General features: G+C 56.0%; 1 protein-coding gene across 7 annotated transcripts in view; it reads right to left on the bottom strand.

Moving 5' to 3' along the window:
* Positions 1-23,251, bottom strand: part of TRIM29 (tripartite motif containing 29) — an 81,165-nt gene that overhangs the window by 40,289 nt on the left and 17,625 nt on the right. Inside the window, exons 7-11 of one of the 7 annotated variants that reach the window (XM_089915703.1) lie at positions 21,672-21,767; positions 21,041-21,043; positions 20,281-20,379; positions 18,718-18,794; positions 14,682-15,922 (exon numbers count right to left, since the gene is read on the bottom strand). In XM_089915703.1, the coding sequence (XP_089771829.1) occupies positions 15,860-15,922; positions 18,718-18,794; positions 20,281-20,379; positions 21,041-21,043; positions 21,672-21,767 (338 nt within the window). In that variant the 3' untranslated portion in view covers positions 14,682-15,859. Of the gene's footprint in view, positions 1-14,681; positions 15,923-16,726; positions 16,778-18,717; positions 18,813-20,280; positions 20,380-21,040; positions 21,044-21,671; positions 21,768-23,251 lie in introns of those variants that run through there. The other 6 variants (XM_089915699.1, XM_030764535.2, XM_089915700.1 and 3 more) reach the window with 6 other exon arrangements.

A 23,251-nucleotide genomic window follows, 5' to 3' on the forward strand; every position in this document is an offset into this window, starting at 1 on the left:
TTAACGGGTAAAAGGAAAGTGAAACGACAAAGACACTTGTGGGAACCTCCTTCGTCAATGATGTGGCTTCTTTGCTGCAAGAATATTTCCTCAATTTTTTTGCGCTATTTACAATGTAGTAGCTACACGCACCACATACTTTTAGGTTTAACCTGCATCAGTAAGATCCCCTCCATCACTGTTTTTAAGTCTAAACAAATAACAGAACAATGAATGAAGTCCTGACTTAACGGCATTTGCCAATTTCCATGTTGCGAATCCCCCCACTCTGGCTGATTTCAAGCTACCAAGGTGATGTCATTGAATGTGGAGTTGGAAAGAGATGCTTAGCAGTGAGTCATTGCACAGCATTTCCAACAGACAGATACAATCGACGTAAATAACCTCAAGAGCACAGATAATAGTAAAGTAATTAAGAAGTAGTGAGTTTTGAGTATTTATTACCTTTGTGTTCAATGTAACTTATTTAATTGTAAGTTTATATAGTTTAATTTTTAATAATGGCCATGTTTATCAACCAGCTGGCAAAAATCACTGAAAGTTTAACAACTGACTCTTGTGAGTCGATACTAGCCGACTCTGGCACCCTACTGACTGTATGGTGCTTTCACAGAAATCACCCATCTTCTCAACTGGGAGACCAAAAATGGAGAAACTGAGGCTCAGAGGGGTGAGGTGATTTGCCCAAGGCACCTGGCAGCTGATGGCCTTGAGCGAGGGTGGCCTTGGGTGTCGGGTACGGGGTGAGGGGAGGATGGTGGAAACCCCAGGGAGCCAGAAGAAGTTTCATACAAGGGCAGGGAGGGTGGATAGAGGCTGTGGATGGGAGGGACCCTCAAGTCCACACCCCCATTGCCACCACCTGCTCCCCCAGCTGCCAGGCTAGCCTCTCAGGATGGGACCTTGGTGGATTTCCATGGAGAGACAGCCACACCTAAGTTGCATAGCCTGTGGTTGATTAACAAATTAGCTGTTAATCATGCACCAATCAACGTAAATAACAAGTTTGTCCACAGGATGGAAGATGTGACAGGGCCAGCCTCTTTGGTTGGGCTCGTCATGAAGTCAGCATGTGGGGATCTCAGGCCAAAGGGAATTAGGTGGAGTGCCCGCTGGCCCAATGCACTAGTGTTTCATTGTCCCAGAAATGAGCTAGGGGCCAAGGGAGCGGTTGAGAGGCAGGAGCTAGCCCCCAAAGATACCAGCTGCGCCTGGGAGGACAGCCCCCTTTACCCCCTTAAGTCATCAGCATCCTGTTTTTGTTCCCCAAGTTCCTTCTCTACCAATCACTGCCTCCAAAATGCCTACTTGACCCTCTGGGTCCCAGAAGTGAGAGTTATGATAGCAAGGCCAGGCCCTCCCCAGCCTCCCCAGGCCCACCCAGGTCCTGGATGTGGAGGGAGGGGCAGTGTGTAGTCCTAAACCCCAGGGAGGCCTTTGGTGGGGTCGCTCTGAATTTGACCCAGCTCAGAAGCTGAGGGCAGAGCAAGCCTCCTGAAGTTGGGGATGCTGGAAGGGGCAAGGGCAGCAGGGAGAGTGTAGCCAGGGACTGGCCAGAGCTTGGCCCACACCCTAGCTTCTGTGCACAGGACGGAGAGCCCACCAGCCTAGAGCTGTATTTTCTGAATCCATTAGCTGTGTGACCTTGGGCAAGTTAAAGAACCTCTCTGAGTTTCCATTTTCTCAATGTCAGAAAATGAGTTAACAATACACTAAATTCCAGGTTTTCATAAATTTTCTATTGTTTTTAACTTAATGATCTGGATGTTTTTCTGGGCAGTACCCCCTCGTGGGCCCTGTTTGCCTTCCCAGAAGCCCTTGGTCTCCTGCTTCACTAGCTCTGATAGGAGCATGGAAAGAAGGATTCAGTGTCTGCTTCTAGCCTCCATCCCCTGACTGCTCGGTCCAGAAGCTCACTCCCCCTGGATTTTCCTTTCCCGCAGGATCTAGAATCTGCATTGCGGCAGCCGGTGCCTTGCAATTGGTGGCAAAGCACCAGGACCTCCGCACAGGGGTCTGCATGGCCCTAAGGGGCCAGTTATGCCCCCAGTCCCAGTGTCCAGGCTTTTTCAGCCCTGGAGATGGGGAAAACATAAGCCTGGGAGTCCCACAGACCGAGGCTCAGAGCTGGTCCTGCCACTGAACAGGTGACAGGAAGCGAAGGCTCCAGGCCCCCTTCCCTCCTTTTCCACCAAGGGCCTCAGGGCAGCTCTCCTGGGACCACGGGAGAGGTGGGGCAGGGCAGGGGGAGCTCCTCATTAGCATTTCCCCCACCCTCGGATCTCTCAGCTGCTAGGGACAGCTCAGCCCAGAAAGGAGTTGAAAGTAGGCCCAGTTCAGCCTTGGGCAACTCACTCAGGGAGGGGAGAACCAGTGAGAGGTGAGCGGCAGCATTGGGAGAAACAGGTGAGAAGCTGAAATGGGGGTTGGGGAGAGACCAGAGTGGGAGGCAGGAGGGGAGGGAGGCTCTGACACAGCACTGGCTGTGCACATTGCTGCCATAAATCACTCTCGGAGAGGCCTAGGAGCCCTCAGAGCGGGAGGGAGAAGACCAGAAATCCCAGATCCTATGTGAAATCTCCATTCCCCTGGAGGCCTGGGGCACCTGGGGCCGCCCTTTGTTCTTGCCAGGGGCCTCCGTTTACCCCACTGCAGAATGGGGAGCACGATCCCTTCCTCTTAGACCCTGGGCAGAGACTGTGTCCTGGGGACATCGAGGTCCCCATGCAGACGTACGTGGACAAGCAATGGGCTTATTAGTAGTAATTCTCATTCCTAACAGTATTAATTTTAAAAAAAAACAACCTCATGCGGAGCTCTGGGACAGGCCTGCTCTGGGGTGTGGAACAATAACTAACGTTTATGTAGTGCCTCACAGCATGAAAACCAGGGTGTATTTCTCTCCTGTGATTCCCACAATAAGGTAGGAATGCAGGTAGGGTGGAGGGCATTCTCCTTGTTTTACAAGCCAGGAATTCCCAGTTCAAAGAAGCCCCGGGCTGCCCAGGACCATGGAACCAGGTAGCTGCGGGGAGCAGGAACTACACGCCAACCTTGCCCTTTCTGTGGGTCACACGGGAGAACCCAGTTAACATGACCGAATCCTGGGAAGGAGAGAGATCACAGGATGTAGGGGTCTGTGCCACTTCCTTGTTATAATGAAGATAATACCCACCCCCTAGTGTTGCTGGGCGCATTAGGAGAGAGAATGGATTCAAAGGGCTTAGCAAAGCTCCTAGCAGAGAGTACGTGCTCAATTGACGTGAGCGATGGATTTATCATTCCTAAGATTTAAGGGAAGGGGTTTTGCCCTGATGGTTTACCTGCCACTCATTGGCCAAGAGATGGACATAATGACCCCCCAGTTCCCTCCCAGGGTGATGGGCCCAGAAAGTCATTTTCAGAGCCTTTCTCATTTTCCCCTAGAGTCCCCTGCCTGTGCAGCTTTTGGGGCTTAGACGCCCACAGCCAGAGGACATTACCAAGGTGTCCTAAGCTAAAGCGAAGGAAACAGGGCTCTAGACCCTGAGGAGTTAAGCAGCTTCTGCCCTGACCTTGGGCTTGGAGCCCACCTGAGCCCAAGGCAGACCCCGGATAGATTTGTTCTTCATCAAAGCTATGACCGGGGAGGAAGCTTGGGGCAGTGCGAGAGCGTGGACTCTGGATCCCAACAGATCTGAAACCTAACTCTGCCTCAGTTTCCTTATCTGTAAAGTGGGGTTATAATAGCCATAGTGGGGATTGAATGTGGTTACCGTGGTTAGGAGTTCCCCTCCCTCTCCCTTCCCTCACTGTGGAGGCCAGAATAAAGCCTAGGATGCCAGACCACTGGGCAGAGCTACCCGACGCTCTCTGTGTGGACATCCTGGGGTCAGGTTCCCTGGGAGGCAGGACTCTCATCAAGCAGGACCAGCAGGTGGGATGCTGGTCACAGGAGCATCCTGGCCTCTCCATTTTCTTCAGGCCTGGAAGCTGCCCCAGCCTTCCAGGATGTACCACCCACCTGAGGCTATGGACCCTCGGAGACGGCCCTGCCTGAGTGCCCCGGCCCCCGGCCCTCCGCCAGGGTCCCCCTGACGCCTGTGCCGCACATGAGCATCACTCGTGGCCTCTTCCTGCAGCAGGTGAGCAACTCAGGTGACACGTTCAGAGGCTCTGAGGGCCCCGCCACTAAGTGGTGTAATTTAGCTTGGGTTCTGTGTTTTGATTTTGCCCAGCTGCGTCTGTGTGCATTTAGATTAATCCTGTTAGCTAGCGGGAGCGGGGCTACCTGCTGTTTATCAAGAGTGCTTGTGTGATTCCCGTTGAACATGCAGCCACCTTCCCTGTGCACAGAAGCCTCCTGTCTCCTCCCTCCCGCCAGAACAGGGAGAGGCGGACAGGTCCACGGAAGGGGCTGCCAGAGCTACCCACACTTGGCCTAGCACAGACCCACCTCTCGGCCTCTTCCAGCCTCAGCACCTCCCCCCAGCTCCACCTTCATTGCAAGGCCTTTAATCTGCTGCATCTTGGAGTCTAGAAGCCTCCAGGATCATGGGTGTGATGGCTCTAAAGCCAGCAGGAGTCCGGGTGCTCTGAATAATGTTTGGAGACACATCCCTGACTCTCAGTTTTCTCACCTGTAAGACGGGGCTAGTGATACCCATCCTACTTACACAGAAGCTTGTCCTGAAGGTGAAATGAGAGTATTTGCCCACAGTGCTTTGCGAGGTGTCAGCTCTGCTGCGTTGTCAGGTGCAAGGCATCCCAGAGGCAGGGTCCAGTTCTGCCCTCCCTCTCTGCAATGTGTCCTTTGACGAGTCACCAAGACACGTGACCTCTGTGATACCTCATGTAATACCGGCCCCATCTACTCACAGGGTTGATGCCAAGACCAACTGAGATCAGTTTTCACCCATCACTGGAGCTCCTACCAGGTGCTTTCAACACAGCATCTAATTTCATGCAGGGCAACCCATGGAGGGGGAAATGACCACCCCAGACTACTGATAAGGAGCCTGAGGTCAGAGAGGTCCTCTGCCTCCAAACTCAAGCTCCCATCATTTGTGTTTCACCCACGGGGACACTGACTGGGTCAAGTCCTGTCCCTCTGCACAAGGTCACATCAGTGGTGTGATGACCTCCAGCTGGAGGTAGATGGGTGGGCAGGGCCACTGCTCCTTGGAGCTGCAGGCACCTCAGCAGAGCCCCAGCCCCCCTACCCAATACCGACCAGCCCTCTCCTGCTGGAGGGTTTGAGGGCCGCCAGAGGTCACCGGTTCAGCCCTCTGCCCAGCACTTCCCAGGGGTTCACCCGCCTGAGTGACACCTCTTCCTCCATGAAGGCATTCCCTCAGGGTCCATCATCCATCCCTTGGGAAATGCTTCCTGAGCAAGGTCATCCCCCCACCAAGCTCTCCGTTAGCAACTCCCCAGCCTCTGTCTCCACCCATACCTCGCCCCTCAGCCTCAGTTTTTTTCTATGGATTTATTTCTCTTTTTTGAACAGCTTTATTGAGCTACAACCCAAATACCCTGTAATTCACCTATTTAAAGTCTACAATTGAATGGTTTTTACTTTATTCACAAACGTGTGCAAGCACCACCACAGTTCTCTTTAGAACATTTTCATCATCTCAAAAAGAAACCCCGTACCTTTCAGCCATCACCCCTCCATCCCCCCAGCCCCACTCAAGTCCCTAAGCAACCATTAACCTACTTTCTGTCCCCACAGATTTGCTTATTCTGGACTTTTGTAGGAACAGAATTGCATACTAAGTGGACTTCTGGGACTGGCTTCTTCCACCTAAGGTTTTCGATGTTCATCCACATGCTAGCATGTGTCAGGATTCCATTCCTTTCACGGCTGGATGATATTGCGCGGATACACACATTTTGGTCACCCATTCATCACTTGGTGAACAACTGCCTTGTTTCTACCTTTTGGCTATAATGAAGAAAGCTGCTATAAACGTTGGCATACAAGTTTCTATGTGGATATATGTTTTCTATTCTCCTGAGTATATACCTAAGAGTGGAAGTGCTGGGTTATACGGTAACTATGTTTAACCATTTGAGGCATTTCACACTCTTACCAGCAGTGTATGAGCTTCTAATTTCTCCACATCCTTGACAACACTTGCTATTATCCGTCTTCTCGATTATCACCAACCTACTGGACGTGAAGTGGCGTCTCATGGCGGTTTTGATTTGCGTTTCCCTGATGACTAACGGTGTTGAGCATCTTTTCATGTGCTTATTGGCCATGTGTAATTCCTTGGAGAAATATCCATTCTGATACTTTGTCCACTTTTTAATTGGATTGTCTTTTTATTATGGACTTGTAAGTGTTCTCTATATGCTCTAGATGTAAGTCTCTTAGTCTCAGATTTTAACACCTACCTAGCTGGCAAAGCTTTATGGTCGAGGGGGAGGACCATGGGCTCTGAAATGAGACCAGCTTGGGTTCAAATCCCCACTCGGGCACTGAGTCGCAGAGAATTTATTTAACTCATCTATAGAATAGCGGTAACGGCACCTGGGAAATAACACGCGCTGCTCGTGTTTAGCTGGTGCTACGCATGGGGCTGAGAGTCTTTATAGTTTTCCCACTGAGATAGGTAAGGAGCTGTTATTATTCCTGTTTTGCAGGGGCGGCAACACAGGCACAGAAAACTTGCTAAAAACTGTGGAGTGGCAGAGCAGGGAGACCCCACATCTGGGGGACTCTAGTGCTGAGAGCCACAGCGGTGTACTGCCTTCCCGAGGCAGACAATTGACAGGGGTTAAATGAATGAGTGAATGCATGCCTTCCCTGACGGGGACCTCACTACTCACAAAGTCGTCTGCTCTACTTTTGGACATTCCTAGTTACTGCTAATTCTTTCTTTCATTGAGTAAAACTTGCCTCCCTCATCAGAACCTCTCCCACTGGCCCTGGTTCTGCCCTCTAGCAGACTCCTGATGTGTAGGGGCTTGGGTCACTGCTGCTAACTCCAGCCCTGGTCCAGAAGAGGCCCCCTGTGTCCCACACTCATGCACGAGCCCCAGCCCTGCCCTGCCGACCACGCTCCAGGGTTGAGTCTGGGGAGTGACCACTCGCACTGGTCCATCCGGCCCTCCCACTGGATACAGAGAGAGCCAGATTCCCCTCCCCAGGAACCAGGGGCTGAGCCCTCCACAGGGAGATGAGGCCCTCGTCAACTGTGATGTGGGAGCCATGTGGCTTTGAGACCAGGTCGGGTTAAGGCAGCAGCGAGAGCCAGGCGAGAGCCGAATGAGCCTGTGGCTGGCTGGTGGGAGGGGTGTGCACGGGGAGCTGCTCATTCCAGCAATCTGAGCAATCCCACGCTTGGTTAGCTCTGCGAGTGACGTTGCTTCAGAGCTGACCTGTTGTGGCCTCAAGGCTGACCCAACCAGTGGGCTGGGAGGCCTCGGGGGTAGCAGGGGTGGACTTCAGTGCAGGAGCCCCCCTCCCCACAATCCACCGAGAAGCGCAATCAGCCTGTCGTGCCGTCAGGCGGGACAGCGTACCTGAGCCCCTCTGCCAGCCCCTCCAGACAAGGAGGGAGCCCCACCTCTGTCTCTTCGCCACAGCAGGGGTCCTGGGGTGGGGTTCCCTTATGCCTGCTCTTGAGAATTCAGGCTGCGCTAGACAGGCTAGGACCTCCAGCTGTGTCCTGGATGCAGAGGGAGCTCCCCTGACATGAGCAGACACGAGGGCTCTTGTTTCCAACAATTCCTGCAGCTCCGTATTGGCTGAGAGGCTGGCTTGGGGGTCAGGATGACCCAAGCTTGAATCCTGCCTCTGCAAGTTACTTCCCTGGCCTCAACTTGCATTTCTATGAAATGGGAATAGGGATGCTTATGTTGCTGAGGTGTGGTGAGGATTAAATGAGTCCTTCAAGCCAATCCCACAAGATTACACGCTCTACGATTCTATTCATTTGGCATTCTTGATACCAAAATGATAGAAATGGAGAACAGATCAGTGGTTGGCAGGGATCAGGAAAGAGGGAGGAAGGGGGAGGTAAGGGTGCCTATAAAGGGCAACAGAAAAGATCCTTTTGCTGATGGAAATGCTCTGTATGTTGCCCATATCCCTGGTGTGATACAGTACTAAGGTTGTGCAAGATGGGGGGAACTGGACACAGGACACACGGGCTCTCTCTGTTATTTCTTAAAACTGTATGTGAAACTACAGGCATCTCAAAATTAAAAGTTTACTTTTTTGAAAAGAGAGTTACCTCATGAAGAAGATATCTGTAGAAGAATAGCATCTATAACATTTGGTATTCTTGCTATCCGTTCCTCTGGCTTCCTCTATGAACTGGTATGGCCTGGGAATTGGCATTATATGAAGCTGTCACAGCAAAAGAGGGAAGGAGGTGAGAAAAGCCTGACTATGTGTTAGCATCTTTTACTTCTGTGCCTGCCATGAGTGCGTAATAAATGCATGAGTGAGTGAGTGAATGGCCGTTACAGCCAGTGAGCTGGGAATGAAATGGGCTTAAAGCAAGTGATATCTGGGGTAGACACAGGGCCAATCTTGCAGCCACTAGGATGGCCAGCCCAGGACCCTACCTTGGCTGGCCACCTCAGGCTGTGCTGTGGGGTGTGCCGGGAGCAGGCTGTGTGGCTGCATGGACAGCACTTTAATTAGTGCAAGAGTCAGTCACGTCGGACGAGGAGAGCCCCGACTTCTCCCGGCAGCGTGGGGAAAATGGAAGCCTAGCATTTTCAATTTAAGGTTTAGTTACATAATGCCTATTGGTGCTAGTAGATTACAGAGTGGATATTAAATCCTGCAGGATTCGGAATCGGAGCATACAAGTGGAATCCGTTAACTAGGAGGAAGCCGTCAGAAGGAGCTGGTGGCCTGCCGTCCTCAGCTAAAGAGAAAGCCTCTCTGTGATGCACAGACCTGGATCCTACAGCCTCCACTCCAGGACCACAAGGGGATGGTAATCACTGAAGTTCTAGGGGCTGGAATCGCTTTCCTTACTGGCTCCCCGAGTGGATTCTTCCCATGTTACAGATGGGAACGCTAGGGCCCGAATGCACCCCAGGGTTTTGCCGTCAGAATAGGAACTCACACTTCAAGCCCGTCCAGCCCTTCTCTCTCCTCTCCATCTGGTGGACTCCTACACTACCTTCAAAATGGCCCAAGACCCCCTCCTCCAGGCAGCTCCTGAATTACCCACTGGGGTTCGTCCATGAGCCCGAGGGCTTTCAGGCATTCCATTCACCACAGTCATTATCATCCAGGACTTTCCTCACTCCCCACCCCTTCTTTGAAGGGAGCATCATGACTTACCCTCCTGCAGCCTCACCACCAGGCACACCAGAGTATCCGTAAAACATGCTGGAGACAAACGGGGCTTTTACATTACATTTGTATTTGTTGTCGAACAGCTGACGCTTTTTGAATATGTGATGCATTCACAGTGCTCAAGACTCAAGAGGTACAGAAGGATAAGGGTGAAAGTCTCCCTCCGCCTGCCTCGCAGCCCAGCTCCTCCCTGGGGGCAGCCAGTCTCCTGTGTACCCATCCAGGCTTTATCCTGCAAGCAAACACGCACATGCTTCTCTCCCTTTCTTAACAGAACAGAATAGGATACACGTTATCCTCCCTACACTAGCTTTACTTCACCACCTTTCTTGGAGGCTATTTCTTATCCCTGCCCAGAGGATGTCTTCATGTCCCCCGTCATCTTTGTACCAGACCCCGCAGCTCCAGGAAGGGGAGCCTGAGGGGCTGGGGGCTGCAAGGATGGACTGCCAGGTCTCCCTTTACTCCCAGACAGGTCTGAGGTTGCTTGGGCACCTTGAGACGGCCTCTGAGGCTGACCTGGACCAGCACGCTCAGAAGCGTGGACACAGGGCCTCCAAGCCTTGGGCCCAGCCCACGGGATGGCAGTGGGGAATGTGACAGCTTCCCTGGGGCCAGGATGACAGCCCAGCATGAAGGCTCAGGCTCAGGCTCAGTGGAGAAGGAGGATATAGAAGCTTATTAGTTTAAGCAGGATGAAATGTGTAAATTAATTACCCCGGCCACTCATGCATGTAGCGGCCGGCCCCGCATGCTGGGAGGAGACGCACTAGCCTCCATCCTTCCCGTGCGCGGTTGCCTTCCCTGCCAGATGCAGCCAGAGGACCCGTGGCTGCATGCCCAGGCGGAGAAGGAGGGGCCCAGACTCATCTCGTCCCCAGAAACCAGAGTGGGTGGTCTTAAGGGATGGGCAGGCCCTCCCCTGGAATGGTGAGGTTGGATTCTGCCACCAGCAGCAGCAAAAGCAGGGTCAGAAAGCGAAGCCCGACACCCACTCACTGAACATTTATTTCTCGAGGGATAAGGTGCCAGGAACTGTGGCAACGCTTTACTTACTTCCTTTCATTTAAGTCTCACAAAACACACAGGTGGTTGTGATTACTAGCCCCATTTCACAGATGAGAAAACTAAGGGCCAGGATCTTGGGATGCCACGGATCCTGGGAATGAGCGAAGGAGCTCCCACCAGTCCTGCTGCCACACGAATCCTCGTTCCCGCCCCTCTGCTCTCACCTGGATCTGCGCCAGGTCATCTAGTCCAGATCCTACTCTAGGCAGGTCCCCACCTAAGCCACCAAAGACCCACAACCTCACCTCTCGAGGAATAATCGTGAGTCCCACACCTTCCACTGCCAGATCCGCCTTCAGCAAGTTGCCAATCAATCATGGGTTTTGCAGCCCACTGAGCGTCTTAACATGAGGAGGCAACCAACCTCAGAGAAATAGTTTGCTCCCCAAGGCCAACCGCAAGGTCACTGGGGAAACAAATTATCAGTCTACTTGGGATTAATTTCCTAATAAGCATGAGCTAGCCGAAGACCTCCCCCTCCCTCACCTGGCTACTTGTCCTCCCTGGAGAGGCTCAGGGACACAGGGCATCTTTCTCATCCCCTGGCGAGGGAGTCCTGGCTCACTCACCCACATCCTCTTGCAAGAGGGTCTAGTAGCTCCCAGGGTCCTAGCCCCAGCGCCTCCTCCTTCCCTTGCTTCTCTCAGCTTCAGCCTAGGCAAGGTGACGAATTAGGAGCCAGGAGTTAGCACATCCATCCAGCAATTAGCGTTTATCTCTCTTGATCCTGTGCCTGGACAACAGTTCATTTTCAAACTTAATAGTCAACACTCAGAAAGGTAAACCTGCCTGGGTCACTCCTGGGAGGTGATGTGAGGGTTTGGTGGGAAGACGAGGATAGGGTAGGAACTCAGCCCACATCTTTGCCTCCAAGCTGCCACCCCTCCCCAGAGTTATTCCTGAGGCCTCTGCCCTCCCCACATAGTTGATCAGGAGGAATGTACAAGATCCCCCCCATTCCATGTGGGCAGGAAGTCTGAGGATGACAGACATCAGTGGGCTCTGCAGTTTGCAGCCCCTCGTTTTTTTCTCACTTTGGATTTCAAGGGCTCTGACTTTCCATCTCGCACTTCACTTGGGGGTCTGCCTTGTACAGAGTCCCGCCTTCGGGGGCTGCAGAAGTGACCCTGACCAGCCCACCCAGCCCCCTTCCTCAGGCCCACAAAGACGGTGCAAGGGCAGCAGTGCCCACGTGGAGGGGACCCTCCCCGTGCACCACGCTGCAACCTTCATGCCAGGCTGGACAGGGTTTGATGGGGTGAACAGCAAGCCCCTCCTTCCTGCTCAGCTGTCGTGATGCATTCCGCAGCCTAGGACCTCAGGGTCTATTTAGCTAATGCAGAAAGAGGGAAGAAAGGGGCTCCCTTTGAGGGGCTGTTCCTGACTGCAGGGCTAGGGGAGGGAGGCTTAGTGCCCATTAACTTGTGGTGAAATGCTGCCACCTGCTGGCCATATCTCAGAACTGCAGGGAGCCCTGGGGCTGGTTAGGAGACCAGAAACTGCCCAGCACCTGCCAGTAGCCCCTGTCCAGTTGCAGAAGGTTGAAAGGACCAGAAACCCGAGCTTGCTCTCAGGTTTGGATGTTGATTTCACAACAGTCATATTATCGTGTATCAATTATTGGGCGCTTGCTGTGCCAGGTGCTTTTCACACATTCCCAACTATCCTGTACGATGCCTTTACGGAATTTACCCTCCTAGAGGCCAGGGAGCTCACCAAGGTCACACAGCGGCTGAGCAGTACCGTCGGGACTCGCTCAGGCAGCCTGGCTCCAGACTCTGTACTCCAAACTCCGAAGCCCACGTTTCGGTTCCCCACCCAATGGAATATCCCAGATAGCCCCTCACTGGACCTCTCCCCAACTCCCCTATTTTTTTTCTTTCATCTCCCCGCTGCCACCCCCTCCCCCCAGATAGATGCTTCTCCACCTCCAAGTCCTGTCCACATGCCCACTTTCCTCTAGGAGAACAAAACAGAGTAACCCCTGATATCACGGAGTCCATATTCCAGTGGGTCCTGAAGATGCAGGTCCAGAGCAGAGCTCCACGCTTCTGAGGTCCCCACCTCCCCGCTCCTGACCAGGAAAGGCATCTCCTCAGGGAAGGCCCAAGCCCCATACTGTCGGGGTCTAAAGGTGAGGTGGGGCAGCCGGGTGGGTAAGGGGAGGCGTAGGGAGTCAGGAGTCCAATCCACCTGGCTCTCGACAAGGTCCTGATCAGAGCCCTAACCTGGTACCAAGCTCCATTCTTCAGTCCCTTCCATCCAACCACTCACGCTATGATCTTTGCTGCACTGAGCTGGGAAAGGACCCCAGGAACGATCCAGTGAAAACACCTCAGTTTTTAGATGGGGAAGGTCGGGACCAGAGAGGGCAAGCAGATCACACAGCCCAAAGTAATAGAGTCAGGAAAAGAAATCCCAACTACTTGGCCCAGCTCCCTGCTGAGCCCCAGCTCTGCCGCGCTGCCTCCTCCAGCCCAGACCCCATAGGTCCTCCCCCCTGTGCCGGCAGGCTACCCACAGCACCCCCGGAATCGCCTAAGGCACAGAGCTTGTGAGCACAGGGCACAGGGGAGCATGGATCTGAGAGAAACTAGAATAGAAATGGAGTCTTGCTTCTCTCCTTTCTCTCCCGTTCTGGGGAAGGACATGTCCCCTCCCATTCCCTGAGCCACGTGGGGCCTGCGATAGTCCCAATGTTTTCATTCACGCTGAGGAGGGAGGCTTTCTAAGAAGTGGGAAGAAAGTATTCCCTTGATTGCTTTATAATCACAGCTCTGGCGGTAATGGAACTGGTGGGGATGGATGTGGGAGCACCGTGCTTGGGGGACGTCCCCACCCAGGTCCCAGCAGAGGGCCCAGGGCCTCCAGGCTGCAGGTGGCCGCTCCTGGGGAGGCCCAGGCCTCAGACAGGCAGGGGCCAGCCACCCCCATGGCTCTCAGCCCAGAGAATTCAGCAGGACTGGGGTGCATTTCCCCTCCTCGAGCTGGTGGGCTTGGGGAAGGGCCCAAAATGTGGGCAGACAGGCCCTTTCTCAGAGCATCTGGGAGCCCCTGGAGCCTGGGAGCGGGGGTAGTGGCCCTCTTCGCCAAGACAGCCACAGGGACTGCAGGTCCTAAAGAAGGTAGGGGAGGCCACGGGGCACTGGGTGCCACTGAGATGGACCTGCTGGGAGGGGAACACTCCTCAGAGGGCATTGCTCATGGAACCAGCACCCAGGGCTGTGGGGAGTGCAGCCAAGGCCGAGGACACTGCTCCCAGACCTCAAGGGAGGGCACCAAGGTGGCAGAGCGTCCCACGCGCAGTCGGCTCTGCTTCCTGATGACGGCAGAAGGTTCTCCCTTCACCTTCTCTTCCTTCCTTCCCCTCTTTCCTCCCGGTCATCCTCTTATCCATCTCTCCTGATTCCCAGGAGCCCCCTTCTGGGAAATCTGGCTGCTGGCTGGCATCCCAAAGCTGCCTGACCCAGCAGGGCAGGGAGGGGAAGAGGAGGGTGTTGCCCCTCCACGATGGACCAGCAGTGAGCTCACTGAGGTTCTTTGACTGAGGTGCGTGGGGCTGCTCCCCTGGGATCATTTGGCCCCTGGTGGGGAGCAAAGAAGGACATGAGAATGGAAGGGCCTGGGGGGGGTGTCCCAGCCATACTGGGGCAGGGGTGTAATTTTCTTGCACCCTATTTCCCTCCCTCCCAAGTCATGCATCCTTCTGTTTTGCTTGCCTCTTCCAGGGAGCCTTCCCTGACTGCCTCTCCAGGCCTCTCTGGGTTCCCAGGGACTGGAAGGCCTCATCTCCTTTCCCCATGGCCCAAATTCAGGATGGCGCTGCCCTCGGGAGCGGGGCTCCCCTGCCAGGCCTCAGCTGTGGGCTCCCCTGCCCAGGAAGCCCTCCCCCTACTAAGAAGGCTCTCAGGTCTGAAGCCTCTGCTTGGCCTCCACCCCAGCCTGTGGGTAGCCACTCCTGGGCCTGGCTCCCCTCTGGGGACTCTGAGGTAGGCTGGCCAGGGGCTCTGAGCTCACAGCCATCGGGGTATTCAGGTGATCCCCCGGACCCCACCTGCACCATCCTCCCTTCTGCTCACTGTTAACCGAGGCCGCTTCAGAAAGGTCCAGTGTCCTGCACTGCCCACTAGGGACTCAGGTGGGTGTGGGGAGGGGTGGGAGGGAGACCCAAAGGAACCATGTCTTCTGGAGGAAAGAGGGGAGATGACCACATACTCATCAGAGGTGGAAAAAGTGCGCTCAGTAGAACTGCAGCCAGCCCCTCTGGTGACCCTCAGGGAAACGCTTGTTCAATACAAAGAAGTGAGTAATCAGTGGTTTATTCAGGAAGGGAAAGCCCAAGCTGAATGTCTCCCTCCCTCCCTCCCCCACCCCTGCCAGCTGGCCCCCTCCCCGTAGCCCCCATAGGCCCTTGGGAGGGGGACAGCGAGAAGAGGGATGACCCCACCTTTGTGCTGCTGGTGTGAGCTCATCTCAAGGCCCTGGGCCCCATGACAACATGTAACATGGAGGGTAGTCAGAGGGAAAAGGGAGACCCTAGGGGGGGCAGTAGATGAAGGTGAGGGCAGGGTGTAAGGCACATTGTAAAGAAGCACCCGCGGCTACCAGCCCAGCCACACTTTCGCCAGCCTGCTCACTTCCCATTGTCAGGGAGAAACACAGTTATGAAACCAATGAAACATTTCCCTTGGAGCAGCTGGGCTGGTAGCTATTTTCACGGGTGGAGTGTATCACATCAAGGGAATCGCTTATCTCAGCAGGTAGAAGAAAGGAATATCTTGGTGAAGATTATCCTGCCAAGCCAGGAGAGCCCGTCCTCAGGGACCACAGATTCGCGGTGGATGTGGGGAGACCCAAGGCCGGGCAGGGTGATGCCAAGACACTGAGAGCTTTTCCTCTGTGGTGGCCGAGGGCTGCAGGCCCCGCCAGGCTGAGCCTGGGTAGGTAGGACCAGAGCAGGGCACATGGGGCCAGTCTTCTCCTAGGGGGCCAGGCTGCTGGGAAGAAGTGGGCCCATGTGGGTGGGAGACGGGCAGCTGTCATGGCCAGGCACCTACTGACATCATCATGGGGTAAGGGGCCTTGGAGAGAAATGGCCAACAGGCCTGAAAGACAGCAGGGGCCTGGGACAGGGAAGCAGGCTGGTACCATGTGGGCACCCACTACTGGCCCCAAGGATCCCACCCAAAAGGGGGAATGTGGCGTGTCAGGGGGGAAAAGCCTTATCTCTCACGCGCATGAGGGTTGGCCTCTGAGCACAGGAAAGATGGTGATCCTTAGTCACAGAGCAGGAGGGGGCCTGGATGGAGCTGGCTGATGGGGAGGAGGGGGAGGCCAGGCGGCCCTGAGAGAGCAGGGGAGGGCGGGGCAGGGCAGGGGGAGGGCCGGGCCCCCTCCCACCCAGATGAGCAGAACAGCAAGAGCAGCAGGGCCGCTGGGGCGGGCAGGGGTGGTGGCGCCTCGTTCCCGCCGGCCTGGCACTCATGGGGCCTCGCTGGACCTGATCTCGTTGCCTTTGTTGACGCAGAAGGGCCGGTAGTGCGGCTGCGGGGGAAACAGGAGTCGTTAGGGAGGTCGGAGGGCACTCGAGCTCACCAGCCAGATGCCCACCCCCTAACCTCCACCAGGAAGCAGCAGTGGTCTGAACCCCGATAATTCTAGGGGCCTGTGGCCTAACCCACAAGCTCCATCTACCCTGGGACTGGAGTTGGGCCCCAGTATTATCAGAGTCTCTGGGTTCACATCCTAATTAGAATTCACTCCATCAGTCGACTGGTGAGCTTGAACTTCAGCCTGGTCAACCGGTCTCTCCACTCCCAGGAAGCCCCACCCAGCACCAGCGTAGCTCCCGTTAATACGGTGTTCTTTACTCTACAGAACTGGTATGAGGGCTTTCCATAGGTGGACTCAATGAATTTTCACAGCTACCCAATTAAGTGGGTTACTCTTATCATACCCATTTTATACATGAACAAACCAAGGCACAGAGAGGCTAAGCAACTTGCCCAAGGTCACCCAGCTGGCAAGCAGAGGAGCTGGGATTCGAGACACAGCAACCTGGCTCCAGAGCCCAACCCCCAGCCCCACCCGTGTCAATGCACCTCTTCTGAGTCTCAAGACTTGGTCTCTGCTCTCTCTGCATAATTCTCCCTGACAGAAGGGGTGCAGAGAGGGCAAACCACCGCCCCAGCCCAACACCTACTGGGAGCCTCCCATCCCAGACCTTCCGCCTCTCTCATCCCAGAACCCTCATAGGGATTCAGGGCGCATCTCTCAGGACAGAGCCGGCGACAACTTTCTTGACAGCCTGTGTGTTATATCCCGCAGCTATTTCACAAAATCAGCACTCCCTCCTCTTCCCAATCACTTCATCAGGGCCCTGAGAAATCGCCCTCCAGCCTGCAATGAAGAGCACATTTTAGCCGCTGCTTGCCCCTGCGAGCACCCTTGGCCCCTAGAGGGCCTCCAGAAGTGGCTTTGCCCTTGAGCTGGGTCAGAGTCTGGGCCCGCCTCACACCTCAATGACCCCAGTACAGGAAACCCCAAGGGTGATCCCAGCCCCTGCCCTGGCCCTGCCTGCCTGGAAACCTGTATCTACAGTAGCTCCTTGCCTACATCTGGTCCACAGCAGGACTGGGGGCCTGTGGAATGTGGGGGCTGAGGGAACTTAGCTCAGGCCTTGGTTAAAACACTTATTAAACAACTTAAGAGATGGAGACCCAGGGCGGGGAAAGACATAGCCAAAGTTACTCAGTGGCAGAGCAGGGCCTGGACCAGGTCTCCTGATCCCCAGGTGCCAGCCTGGACCCCAAAGGAGTCAGTAAGGCAAAGTGAATAGACCCAGAAATGGCTGAAGCCTTTCTTACAGGAAGGCTGGGTCAATCAAATAGATCACAGGTCAGTGAATGGTGCTGTCTTATCAAGAGTCCAGGGTGGTAGGCGGGCACAAAGAGAGCACCTGGGCAGGGTGCTCCCTGCACACACACACACCCATCCCCTGCCCCGTTCCCTCCCTGGCTCAGGGTCACAGCACATGAAAGTTGGAAGAGCTATGAAAGCATCCAGGCCATCTGCCTTATGTTACAGATGGGGAGACTGAGGCACAGGGGAAGAATGACTTGCGTGGCAAGCTGGTGAGAGGACTGGGGCCAGACCCCAGGCCAGCCTCTTCCTACACTAGCACCTGCCTCCATTCCCCGAGTGCTGGGTGCCAGCTGGGGACCCCAGAACCCCACCCTGCCAGGCATCTCAAGGCGATGATGAGCCGTCTCTGCTGGGATCAGAGCTCTGGGAGGGAGGGAGAGTAGTGGGAGGGAGGAGAAGGACCGAGTCCAGGAAGAGAAAGCTTCCTTTTTCTCTCCATATCTGCTTTTTGCAGCCCTGCTGTTGCGGTGGGCCTGGACCTGGCTCAGATTACACACACCGTCACTTAGCTCCATCGCCAGCAAATTAAAGATTCTCTCCAATCAAACCAGCCCCAGTCACTCTTTGTGACCTGAAGCAAATCACCTCTCCATGCTCTGACCTCCAAATGCAAAGACAGAAGGGAGCCGGGGGCTCCAGACCCTGGGCCCAGCAGATGCCACCCCCATCCCAAGGCAGCTAGCCGACCCCTTCAGCAGGGCCTGGCATGGGCCTTGGAGGAGAGCGTGCGGGGAAGTGAAAGCACAGCATATGAAGGACAGCCCCTGATCGCTGAGGTCTCGGGCAGGGCTCAGGCATGTCGGGTCTACAGGTATTAGAGTCCAACCCCATCTCAGCACCGCATTATAGAGTCCCAGAGAGGGCTCTGACTCACTCAGGACCCCACAGTCAGCAGGTGGCTGGACCCCAAGACCACACTTCCTCTCATGCTGCTCTTTGATGCCCCAGCTCAGGGTCATTAGCTATCGAACCCTAAATATATCTATTCCTAACTTTGCAGCCTCTGCCTTACCCACGCTATCAGCCCAAAGGCTTCTATGCTGTCAGAGCTGGCTGCCAGGGAAGCGAGACTCATCTCTAGGATGCCCGTCCCCTGGACTCAGCATTTTGGCCACCATTCAACAAGCATAGGCAGCAAACAACCATTTGCACATAAAAAAATCCTGGGCTGCCCACTTTACAGATTAGAAAACCGAGGCCCAAAAAGTATATCTTTACCCAGGCCCCCTGCCTATTAGCCCTGGGTCTTTCTTTACTACCCTTTGCTGTACGCAGGTATTCAGGCCACTGCCACCTCCATCCCATGGCCCAGAGACGTCACCATCCTCCCACAGGCCCTGACCAGCCACTCCTGGGAGCCCCATTCAGTGCCCATTCTGCACATGCTCATGCCCAGGCAGGCTCTCCTCACTCACCAGATAATTCTGCTTGCTGGATTTCCAAGTCTGGGGCTGGGCCTTGGGGCTCTGGCTCCTGAGGAGGGAAGGATAGCCTGGGGAGACAAGAGGCTCTGGTCAGAGGGAGCATGGGCTGTCCGGTCAGGGGCCCAGGGCCGGAGCAGCACAGACACCATCTCCAAAGTGACTGTCAAGCTCCATCCAGCCCATGACCAAGTGCAGCCAACCCTGAGGAGGCATGCAGGAGCCAGGAGGGTTGCCATGGAAAATCCTGGGCCAAAGGGAGGGGGCACCAAGGCAGACAGAAGGAGGAGGAACGGGCCAGGTGGGCTGGGCCAGGCGGCAGGGGAGTGTCACCCCAAATCCAGGTCAGGATCACACCACTTGCTGGCATTTCCCCCACCCACACTGAAGGCTCACCCCACAGACCCCTCCCCTCCCCAAAGCCCAGGGAAGCCACTCTATGAGCACGACCTGCCAGGATTTCCACCATTAGGCACTCATCCCAACTCCCCCCACCCCTGCCGACTGTGTGCACGAGGCTTCCCATGTATTGGCTGCACTCGTGGCAGGCGCTGTGCTGGGACTCGCATAGGTCTTCCCTGTTTCTGTTGCCCTGAGCTGCACAGCTAATAATCAATGGTCAGTATTAGAACCCAGGTTTGCTGGACTCCAAAACCCATCCTCGCGTTCTGTCTGCCTAGTTTGGCTCCCCCTTCCCTGCTTCACAAGCAGGAGGCTGGGGCCCAGAGAGGGGCAGCCATGTGGCTGCGGTCCAGGGTTAAAACAGCGAGCCCAAGGGGGCCTGGAGCACATGGGCGTCATCTGGACCTGGGGTCCTCGAGGCGCTGGTCCGGGGCAGCGCTGCCCAAGCCCACCTCCCCAGGCCTCCCCCTCAGCCCAGCGGGTCTGTAAGGAGCTCCAGTCCACAGGCCTGTGAAAAGCGCTCTCAGTGTCAGACCTCAGCCTGCAGGGACTGGCGGTGGTGCCTGGCCAGGAGCAGGCTGTGCCCCAGCCATGGAGGAGCTCAAGAAATAAGCAGGGTCTGTCCTTGGCAGGGGCAGGCTGGAGCCCTGGGCAGGCTGGCCTGCTCAAAGGCGGATGAGCTGGTCAGGCCCAGAAACCACCTGTAGCACTGCCAGGCTGCCGGCGAGGCCGGCCCTTCCCCGGGTTGGCAAGGGGGTGGAAATAGAGCAGAGAACCCGGCTGTCTCCCTGCATCTGGGAATGGGGGCAGCCTTGGAAAGAGAGGGATCCTTAGGTCCTGAGTGGGAGGTTGAGAGGGGGGAATTCAGGTCTCACTTCTCAGTTCCCAGAAAGAAAATCCCAAGCCAGCCATGAGAGAAGTGGGGACGGGGATGCGGCAGGGCTGTGGTCCAGGAGACCAGCCTGTATAGCAGGCAGCATCCAGGGGCAGGTGGGCTAGGGATGGCAGGGGGCGAGGGGCATGCATCCTCTTCCAGGGGGCTCTGGGGAGGAGGGACCAGGATACCCTAGAAGTGGCAGAGAGCCCCATAGGGTGTCCCATTTGCCCTGCTGTGGGAGGGGAAAGGTGGTGGGGGGGTGTAAAACAGGCAGGTACCAGGATGATACTTAAACAGCCCACTGCTGTCCAGTGGTTTGGAAAACTCTGTGGTAGCCTGTCCCAAGGTGGTGAACTGATAGGGGACTTTTCCAGTGCCTGCCGGGAGAGAGAGCCATTAGCACTGGTCCCAGGAGGGGCCAGAGGGAGTCACACGTCCCATGGGCACGGCCGCTCTCAAAGCCCTCACTCAGTCCTCCCTGGCAGCCTGAGTGTACTCCCTGCCTCCCCCCGCCCCAGAATAGGTGGGGTCAGTCCTCCCAGGCAGGCAGCCCCTGCCCAGAACCCCCATACAGGCCATTCCCAGCAGATCTGGGGAGCTGATCTGCATGAAGGTGACAACAGGTGTCCCGAGGTCCTGGTGTTTTTGAGGAGAGGCTCTCCTAGGACAAGGCCTTCGCCTGGGGAGACTGCAGGCCAACGGGGAGATGCTAGGGAGCGTGAGAGCTCCAAATCACACCTAAGGGTGGCCGTCTTCCCTGCCGGGTGGCCTTTGATCCAAGCTTGACCAGAGAGCAGGGATGATCTGTTGGAAGCCAGACAGGCCAAGGCGAGTCCCAGAACTCCCCAGGCCTGGGAGTCCTGCAGGCTGGGACCCTCTAGTCATATCTCCTTGCTGGTAGATCCAAGAATCCCAGCCCTGGGTATAGGCTGGGATCCAGCCCAGAAGGGAATGCTGGATGATAAAGCCACCATCCGAGGCCACTGCCTGGAGGTCCGCCTGCCCCTTTCCCACCCCCTCCGCCCGAGCTCACCCAACCTGCTTATCCTGTCTCCCAGGCCAGATGTCTCCAAGCCAGAAGGCAGACAGGCCTGCTCCCACCTCAGCCCACCATAGCTGCCCCATGCACCTTTCAGAAGAGATGGGAGGTCCGCGGGCCCCACTGTGAGCTGGGGCCTGGCTCAGGCCTGCCCCTCAGGGTGACCCCATCCCCAGGGGACAGGAGGCATCGGCTGCTCAGCCTTGTCAAAGAGCTCTGGGGGGCAGAATCAGACTTGGGAGGCCTTAGAGATCATCTCATCTGCCTCTCCCAGCAGGAACTCGGCAGGACTCTGGTTCCATGGGATACTCACAGGTGCTATGTGGTCACAGGGTTCTAGAGTCAACCAAGGCTGGGACTCACTGGGTGGCTGAGTTAAATAAACTTTCTGCAGTAGGAAGATTCGGTGCCTGATGGAAGCACCCTGGGGATGTCTGGCGTGGGGGGTGTAGAGGGTGTCGTGTGTCCGCACCTCCCTGACACCGAGGCCTGTATCATAGCACATCCTGAGGGACTGGCGTGTGGTGGCCCAGCCCTCCTGACAGCAGAGACGAGGAGGCAGGGCTCTGATCCTTACAAGGTAAGAGCTTGTGAGTAGAGTCCAAGGCACTCTGGATGGGGTGGGCTCACCTTTCAGGGAGAAGGAAGAGCTGCCTTGCACGGCAGGGAGGTCATCGGAGCTCTGGACGGGGGAGGAGTATTCCCAGGCCCGGGAGGTGTAGTTACCTGGTGGGGAAAGGAAGAGGCATTAGCCCTGGACAGCTTAGCATGGGGGATGGAGGCCGGGACGTGGTCATTTCTGTGAATCTCTCCAGCCCCTGCACGTCTCCAGCCAGGATACTGCTGGGCCCTCGTCACACTTCTGGCCAATCCTTCCTGCCATCAAGTTGTCCTTCTCAACTATCAAGTGTTGTCTGGTCTTCGCCCTACCTAACAGCCCGCTGCCCTCAGATTAAGATACAAAGTCCTTAGCACAGTCCTCAGCTCTTTCATGAGGCCCTCCCCCCTCCCCAAGGTCTCCACTTTCTGCCTTCGCCTGGAGTTGGGCCTCCATCACTCAGCGTTCCAACCAGGCTGCACTCTGAGCTCTTGACACACACCAGGCTCTCGCTTGCCCCAGGCTCTTTGCACAGACCAGATCCTCTGCCTAGAATAGCCCACCTGCTCCCCCATGCTTAGCAAATTCAGGTGTCGGGTCTTCAGGTGTCAGCTTCCGTGTCACCTCCCCCAAGTCTGCTTGTGTCTCAGCCCCATGCCCCGCATCGCATTGTAACTCCACATTTAATGGTCCACGTCCCCCACTGGGCTCTGAGGGGGCAGGTGGGATGCCCATCTGGCCCAGCATCACACCCAGTGCCTGGCACCCAGCCTGCTTCCTGGAAGGTGCTCATTGTACAGCTGAGGGATGGATGAATGAGTAAAGGAGCAAATAAATACAAACACAGGCTAAAACTTGGAGGCGGAAGCAGCTGACACAAGCCCTGAAATTCTGCTTGTCAGGTTGAACAGGCTGCAAGTGTCCATTTGCAGGTGGACAGAAAAGAGGCCGTGGGGACGGTGTGGCAGGGACAACAGGGGCACCGCGAGGGCCTTCAAGAGCCCCTGTGGGCAGCGCACCCTCTCAGCAGCCCGGAGCGTGGGGGACCCCCCCTTGGTTGAGCTCACTCCGCAGCGGATCCCACCAGCCCTGGCGATTTTCTCCTGCTCCTGCCTGCAGGGTGGAGCCGGGTCAGCGGTCGCATGGGGCTGGGGCGGGTGGCCTGCCCCGTCGTGGACCCCCTCCCACAGGGACCTCGGGCAGAGTCTGCAGCAAGGCCCTCACTGAGTGCGCCTGCCAAGTCTCCAAGGGGCCATCCACCTTGCCCTTTCCTTCGCCCATTCATTGGTCCCCTCTTCCTCTCATTCAATAAATGTTTGCTGAGCCCCGCCTTCTTCTGGGCCCTGGGGTCGCAGCGGGGAACAGGGCAGACCCAGCGTCTGCCCTCACAGAGCTCACAGTCTCCTGTGCTTGGTGGTGAACCCAGTCCTGCACCTAGAGGCCTGGGCACGGCCCTGCCCACGGTGCCCCTGACCTTCCAGATCTCCGGGGACCTCGTCCTCACTACCGAGCCCCGATTCCCTTCCACGTCTCTTCAGACGTCCTGGTGCTGTGTCCGAGGGGAGCTCTGGCAGAGCTGGCCCGGTCCCCTCCCCCCACCCACATGTGGCAC

The sequence above is a fragment of the Delphinapterus leucas genome, chromosome 7 (genome assembly GCF_059928025.1).
Source record: "Delphinapterus leucas isolate spDelLeu-1000000601 "Yukka" chromosome 7, BTC_Dleu_Yukka2, whole genome shotgun sequence".
NCBI lineage: Eukaryota > Metazoa > Chordata > Mammalia > Artiodactyla > Monodontidae > Delphinapterus > Delphinapterus leucas.